This window comes from Lepidothrix coronata, unplaced genomic scaffold (genome assembly GCF_001604755.1).
Source record: "Lepidothrix coronata isolate B3197 unplaced genomic scaffold, Lepidothrix_coronata-1.0 Scaffold24, whole genome shotgun sequence".
Classification (NCBI taxonomy): Eukaryota; Metazoa; Chordata; class Aves; order Passeriformes; family Pipridae; genus Lepidothrix; species Lepidothrix coronata.
The window spans coordinates 6,594,558-6,602,449 of record NW_016690204.1 but is presented as its reverse complement, the minus strand read 5'-3'; the positions used below and the strand labels follow the sequence as shown (position 1 = coordinate 6,602,449).

Here is a 7,892-nt window from a genome sequence, read left to right as displayed (position 1 = left end):
CCTCAAAGCACGTGTGCCTACACTAAGAGTTTAGAACATGTAAGCTGCCATTGGTTGCTCAGTGTTGTCCCCCGTCCTCCCCCCAAACCTTTGAGGTCCAGAATGTCCCATTTAACACATTTTTACAGTACTGTAGCTGAACTCTAGCACAGAGCAGGAAATGTATGTTCTCATCTGGAAGGACTGGGCCCTTGGTAGCTAAAAACTTCTACAAACTGACCAGCAGTCTCCCTTGCCCCTATTACCAAGAGTAGGAAAGACTGAAGCTTCTCTTGTGAAGTACAGTTAAATCCAGGGAGTTATCTACAAGATACATTAACTGAATTCTATAGGTGACTGTTTGTGGATTAAAATGCCTTTTTATAACAGGCTGTTAACATACATCCTACCTGCTAAGTACACAAACCAGGGTTCTAGGAAAAATTCATACTAGTTGCACTTAAGCCCATTTTGATAAGGAACCACTTCTGCAGTTTCAGCACACAGACTACAGAAGAGAAAAGCCTGCTCTACTGCCATTTCAGACTCCTGGAAACCTTCTGGACCATCCCTGAGGATTCAGTATCCATCATTCGTTCCCAGGTGGGAATCCATTAGCATGGCAGTTTCTTTGCAGTAGGCTACATAGAGAACTCAGTTCTAGCAGCCAAAACTTAACCTAGATAGCTGCAGCTAAAGGAAATCCCTTCCTTGTAGCTCCTGTTTCCTCCCTCAGCATATTACTGAAGGCTTATCCCTTTTCAAAGTAAATACTCTGCACCAGTCCAATAAACTGTTAAAAGTAGGACTTCTGACTTTACAGCTGTGCACTCAATCCAGTAGCAGAAGCAAGGTATAACTGCACATTTGGTTTTGAAGGTTTGGGATCCCATCCATGGTTGTGGTTCAGGAGACCCCTTGTGTATTATATACAGTTGCATCATATTATTCCCATATGCTACAGAACACAAAGCAAAAGTTTCTGGTGGCCTATTTACAGTTCACAATTGTAAAGTAGTTCACATTACAGTAGTGGCTCCATCAAAATAGGCTCAGCTAAACATTCAAGTAAAAAAAACTGGTAGTAGTCTCTTCACACCAGTATATCCCTGTGCCCATTGCCGGCAATGGACGTTATGCCAGGCGAGTCAGCTCCTGTCACAGAGGAATTAGGATACACAGTTGATGCAAAGTGCAACTTTTCAGTGCATGCAGTTGCAAACAAAGCTTATTTAGTTCTCATCAGGGTGTTTTCTGATGAGTGGTGTGCACGTGACCAGGTTCTTCACAGTATAGATTCTTGTGCTGGTTACACACGTCAGTCCATCGACACGTGTTGCTCCAGGTTAGCTGTGAACTTCGGTGCCGTTGGGAGTCAGCTTAGCTTTCCTCTCCACACAGGGTCCTTTAGCAGAGTACTGCACCAGCAGGAAGGGCTCTTTGGTTTCTCCTTCGCCCACAATGCTTTCCTCATCCTCAGACTGGCTGAGTTTCTGCAGCCTGAGGTAGCACCAGCAGCCCAGGATCAGGGCCCCCAGCGCCGCGATGGCGATCAGGATCACGATCACAGTCACCACGCCCGTGGAGGGGCTGTGATCTGTGATAGACATGGCCAGGAGCTCAGACTCTGCACTTCTTTAGGGGAGATCCTTCTGTCCTCACTGTCAGTCTTGCTGCATCTTCAAACTCCTGCAGTGGAAAAAATAACCAATGAAGTTGTGCGGTTTCACCATACTCAGCAACATTATATTCATGGCTGGTATCCTTCACATGGCACGTGACCCCCCTGCATTCACTGGTTTGTGCTGCTCACACTCACAGAATCACGGGATCTTCTTTCAGCTCTTGACATGCCTGTCAAGATAGCACATGGTCAGCCTACTAAGAGGTAACAATTTTTACTAGAAGATATGAGACAAGACATTGGTAAGGTATTTGTGAAGGGATTTGCAATGCTGATGCATTACTGTAAGTCTGTCCATAACACTGGTCTGCTTAGAAGGGCTGACTACATGGTAATTAATTGTTCATTGAGCTGATAAAAACCAACAGATGTTGCTTTATATATATATTTCATAAGAAGCAGGTAGAGCTATATTTATTGAAGACTAACAAAACACAATGGGAAGATGATTATTTTAAGCTCATGCTCCTCTTGGGGGCTTTAAAACAATAAGAGCAAGGTGTTGTGTTAGGACTGCAGCTGAAATTGGAACAGAGGCAGCAGGCAGGAAAATGGGAGAGAAGAGCTACAAGACTTCCTTAGTCTGCTGTAGTTTTAGCAGGACAAAAATACATAGGTAATGTCTTTTGCTACTTCCACTTCCAAATTTAAGGGGTCATGTGAGCCTTGTCTTCAGTGTCAAAGTTATTGTTTACAAAGCTGGTAGCTTCACTTCCCTTAAAGTAGGACATACGACAAAGTCAGTCACTCGTTACCTTTTCTTTCCTGTACCCCAGCTCTTTAACAAAACAAACTCGGGAAAGACTTTAGTAGAGACTGAAGCCAGTCTTCCCCAGGAGCATCTCTTACCTCTGTACTGCTGTAAACATCAGGTTAGGGCTCAACACTGCAATGTCAGGTACAACAGGAGGTTCTAAGGTCAGATGCAAGTGCACATCTGCATTTCACCTGACCTGTAGCCACTGACTGGCAGTGGAGTAACAGCTTCCAGCTGCTCTAAGTGCCAGTCTGTTGAGGGTAACATTTTTCCAGGAAAAGCTCTCCCTCACTGTTGCTGTCATAGTCTCTCACTGCAGCATCTTCATCCAAACCCCTCAGGAAAAGCCAGTCTTACCCAACCTTGAGACAGAACCATTAGTTTATGGTGTTACCCACTGCACTAGAAGCCTCACCAGTGTTTCAACAGGAGTCAAGGCAATTACAGTGCAGTACCTTTACTAAGAGAGCTCAAGCCAGAGACTAAGTTCATTCCCTGCTGTCTCATGGAATGAGAGACCCACGTGCATCACCATTTCAGCAAGGACACCTCCACTACAGGCAAGTTTAGCATTAGGGTCCAGTGTCACATACTCTGGTTACATTTCCAGCCCTGTAAACTACAGCAGTCAATAGCTCATAGTGTACCTGACACAACCAGCCAAGTTCTGCAGACCCAATTTTGCCCAAGTAATAAAACCAAAACTGACCACACCACACCCCCTCAGCAGAGCTGTGCCCACTGCAGCTGGAGAGGTGTATGATTTGTCATAATCACCTTGCTTCTGCAATGCTTATTCAACACAGGGTGATCAGCTGAGGGTGATTAAGAGTGACTTTCATGTAGTTCATTTTCCTCGGGGCATGTCTGAACAGCAGCACTGTTTGATCAAGCCAAAACAGTACAGCATCAGCAGAAAAGAGAGTTTACTTTGCTTCCCATGCAGGCACTGCACAGCCACGTTAAGGTCTCTTCTGCAGCTTCCACCTTTGTTAGCAGCAAACCTACTGTTTCTCTACAGCAGCTTGGTGCAGCACATGTTATGTTGCACAGTTACTGTCACCTAGAAAATAGCTTTTAGAAGTGGAAACTAGCATTGCAAATGCTACCCCTCTGCCAGTCTTCGAGTGAATAGACAGCATCAGCTATATAAATGATGAAACTTTGCACATCACCATCCTCTGTATCACCAGGATCTTTAGGCAGTCTCGGTTCAGGATGCATGAGACTGATTTATACTTACTAAACAATTTTTAGTCCAAATTTGAGTGCAACACAGCAACTTACACATTCCTCTTAAAGATCTTTCTTGGACAAATCCATAGGTTTTTAACCTTTAAAGTTCCAACTGTTTTTTATTTGATTAAAAACTCAAAGAATTTCACTTCTCAATGAGATAAAGTGTAGACATCATTCCTTCTCTGCAGGCATATCCTTCTCTTCCCACTCAAGGACTTTAGAGTCAGCACCCTTTATAAAGTCATGTATTAAGCATCTGTACAGATTTCCAATGGCACAAACCACCAGTTAATAGGGCATGATAGTAGCTCTGAATTGCTGGAAAGCTACAGTGTTGTTGATAGCTCACACTGCTCTTCCTGGCTTTAGGTCACTGAAGCTCTCCTGCAGCCTTAGTGCTATCCTTGGCACAGAATATTTGCATGTTGTAACTACACTAGTAAGAACTTCCAGAGAGGCCTTTGGTTTCTGTGTTGTTTTCTAGATACAGAACTCCAACCTTGCTACTCTTTCCACCAGCAACTGACTGAAATCCAGATTAAGCTGTCTCCATAGTCTGCTTCTTGACAGGAGAAACATTGCATTATGCAGAATCCCCTTAAACTTATCCAGAGGAGATAAATAGTTTTCAGACTCACTTTCTCCTTAAAGCCTACCTGAGCTAAAACCCGTGAGCATACCAAGAGTGGCACTGACTTCCCTTATCACTTTTACTGTGAGATATTATGAGCTGTAAATTCCTCATCTTCAAAGGGATTGCCAACACCATCCATGTGTATTTGTGGCACTTGTAGTGCTCTGTCCCTTCCCAGCACACTTGCTATCCAAACAAGCACCTAAGCATATTTACTCATTAGCCAGATTAGTGAGATTCACTGCTGTGAACTCCAAATAGCCTATTTCAGTTCTTATACCAATCAAGCAGTGAAAACATCAGCTAGAAACCATTTTTCCATAAATAACTGCTTCTTTTCTCTTTTTGCTTAATAACCAGCTTCTACTCAGAAATTTCACTTGTGAAGTTTTATTATCCAATTCAGAAGCTGTAACTAAAGGACAAACAGGCACAGCTTAAATTGCAGAAGGCTGTTAGGGGACAAATGCAATGCAAGGCTGGCATTAGTTTCTAAACCGGGCTTTTCATTATTCCAGACATTGTGCTGCTAAGTTCACTAATTGTAATGCCTGCAGGCATGTTTCTAACAAGAAATACTCCTACTGTTCAAGGCAAAGCTATAGGAAAAGGCTTCAGATCTGCTACAGTTCACTCAAATATACCAAAGTCCTCATCAAGCAGTTATGGTCAAGGTGCAAATATTAAGTTTTTGGGGGAGGAGAGGTGAAGAGGTGGGAGCTGTTTTATTACAGTATTCCACCTTAAGTAAGTTGAATGGGGCAGGGCAAAGGAAATGAGAATAAAACTACCAGAGTGACCTTCAGCTTAAAAAATTGAAAAAAAAAAAGGCTGCTTAGTTAAAAAGCCTCCATGTTAAGAGAGAGAAAAACAACAGCTTGTAATCAACACACTTGTAATAGTGAACAATGGCTTCTCCTGTATGTGCCACTAAGATTGCTTTTGAGGAATGCTGCATACTCATCACAATAGCATCCTTATTGCCAAGGGAAGACAAGGGGAAAACCCACTGGGGAAATCTGAGCTGTACTTCTACCACTGGCACACAAGTGTTTACAGCACCCACACTATCCAGCCACAGAGAGCGAGGCCTTTACAGTACAGGAGTGCTCAGACTTCACCACTTCCAAATAGAAAAAGTGGGATCACTGTTATTCTTCATTAACCCCAGCTTATACCACCTCTTTCTGATAATGCCAAGTTACCTTGCACAAGCGGGGGCTTGGCCAGAGGCTATTTTAGAAGCAGGGAGCTGTTTAGTAGGTGCCTTCAGTGCAAATCATCTTTTCCCAACCCTTATTATACTTCTGATGAGGAATAAAAAAAGCAGGGAAGGCAGCTAAAAAAGTCTTTTCTGTGGCTAATCAGTTGTAGACAGTATTCCAAGAACGTGGCATTCAAGCAACTGCTAGAAAAAAACAAATACCTAACAGTGTTGACTGAACAGCAGTTCCCACATGAAGTGTAGTAGTACCTTAGACTTAATCAAGACTCACTTTCAAAGCTTTACACCAGAAGTTAGCATTTTACAGAAGACAGTAAGATGGAGAGATGAGAGAGGAGCAGTCTAAGATGTTCCTCAGACACAATGACAGTTTCAAGAGCAGACAGACCTCAGTAGCACAGCAAGTGGAGTAGGTTTGTGCTGTAACTGCCTGTCAGGCAAGTCAGCCGGTTAATGCAGAACTAGAAACAGGCTTCTCGTGTTAAAACCACATTTGCTCCAGAGGCAATTGCATGGCTGGGAAAACATCTGTCAAGACTGCAGATTTGTATCTGTCAGTGTCACATCCACACGGAGCTCTAATGGAAGGTCTGTCCTGACACGATAACAGAGTCACTTCCGACATTCCATTACCAGCAGTACCGTGCCGTACACATCCCGTGGCGTGGCATAATTCTGATATATTAGAAAACTGCTGAGATACCAACTTTGTTTGCTGATAAAACCCCGCCATTTTTCTATTTACATTCAAAGTAGTTCTCCAAATGTGTGAGGTTTTTTTTTTCTATGGGCTCTATCTAACAGCAACTAGACAGCACCCATATGTTTCTGACAGTCAGGCACTTGTTATACTCAGCTCAACTCTTCAGACAGCAAGTGCCCCAGAAGTTAATCACGTACCTGCAACAAGCAGCTCAGGAGCTCAGGGTAGGAGCTGTCTACACAGTTTCAGAATCACCTTATTAGAAAAGCGAAGGTCGCACTGCTTTTGGATCTTGTCTGGCAAGTCTTCTTCCTCGCTCCTCCCCTGTGGAGAAGGATCACATTGGTCTCCAGCTGCTCCGCATCCCGAGTCCCTTTCACTCCTGGCTTTCCCATTACATGATCGCGTCTAACCATCAGCTTTTGCTACAGGCGGTCAGGGAAAGATCCCTTGCTGCTTCACCTACCTGCTAATCAAGGCAAGAGTTTCACAAGTGGTTTACAGTTCTTCAGGTCTATTCAAAAGCAGCATCTACTGACAGATGCAGATGTCTCTACACCTGCATTCGTGTCGGGAAAAGGAACAGCGCGAGCCGGCACGGTACACTGCAGATGCTCAGACCGAGCAACGAGACTCAGTCTGAACAATTTGCGCTGCCGTGAGCTCCAGGGTCAGTCCAGACTGCAGCACGTACCCAACTCCTCGCACGGAGCGAGCAGGGACGAGCCTCCCCGGCCGGGAGGAGCCCGGCGCCCACCGCGAGCTGCCGCTGCCGAGCCGTGAGGCATCGCCTTGTGACTGCAGCGCGGCCGCACAGCGCCGGGGCCGAGCCCGGGGAGCGGGGGCCAAGCCAAGCACGGGCGGCCGGGCCGGGGGAGCCTCGAGCCGCCCCCGGGGCCCACGCGGGGCCTGCGGGGCGCTCGGAGCGCGGCGGGGACCCGCCCGCAGACACAAAGAGCGGGCAGGGGCGGCCCAGGCCCCGCGGGGGGAACGCGGGCGGCCCCCGCCCGCCTCACCGACCCCCGCCCCGGCGGGTCCGCCCGAACCCCGCACGGCGCCCAGCGCAGCCCAGTCCAGCCCAGCCTAGCCCAGCCCAGCCAAGCCTACCCTCGCACCGCCCCCTCCGCTCGCCCCGCAGTCACGGTCCCGCACGGCCCCCGCGCACCCACCGGCCTCGCCGCGGCAGCTCCTTCCCCGCCCGCGCCGCCGCCTTTTACCGGGGAACGGGCGGCGCCGAGCGCGGCCCGGGCAGCAACAGCTGACGGCGGGGCCCGCTCGGCCCGGCCCTCCCTCCGTGACAGCGCCGGGCCCCGCCCCGCCCGGGCTTGGAGCCGTGGGATTGAGGAGTCACAGCATCGTGGGTCACAGATTCATGGAATCACAGAATCATGGAATCACAGATTCATGGAATCACAGACTCCTGGAATCATAGACTCATGGAATCATCAAGGTTGGAAGCGACGTTTAAGATCATCCAGTCCAACCATCAACCCAGCACTGCCACTGTAACCCCTAAACCACATCACCCAGTGCCAGATGTAGGTGCCTCTTGAATACCTCCAGGAATGGTGACTCCACCACCTCCCTGGGCAACCTGTTCCCGTGCCTGACCATCTAAAGAATGAACATTTTTTTCTAATATCTAATCTAAATCTCCCATGTCTCAGTTTG

The 7,892-nt window shown here is 47.0% G+C and overlaps 1 protein-coding gene across 2 annotated transcripts; it reads right to left on the bottom strand.

Moving 5' to 3' along the window:
* Positions 1-67: 67 nt before the first annotated feature.
* SNN (stannin) lies at positions 68-7,498 on the bottom strand. 2 transcript variants are annotated; one of them, XM_017808910.1, is made up of 3 exons: positions 7,391-7,498; positions 6,419-6,545; positions 68-1,668 (listed from the first exon to the last, which is right to left on the bottom strand). In XM_017808910.1, the coding sequence occupies exon 3, from the start codon at positions 1,587-1,589 to the stop codon at positions 1,326-1,328; it is 264 nt and encodes an 87-aa protein (XP_017664399.1). In that variant the 5' UTR covers positions 1,590-1,668; positions 6,419-6,545; positions 7,391-7,498; the 3' UTR covers positions 68-1,325. The 2 variants fall into 2 exon arrangements, with proteins under 2 accessions (XP_017664399.1, XP_017664400.1); XM_017808911.1 differs by lacking the exon at positions 7,391-7,498 and adding an exon at positions 6,688-6,871.
* Positions 7,499-7,892: the final 394 nt, after the last annotated feature.

Coding starts and splice junctions, on each gene's coding strand:
- SNN (XM_017808910.1), bottom strand. CDS start 1,589: ATGTCTATCACAGATCACAGCCCCTCCACGGGCGTGGTGACTGTGATC.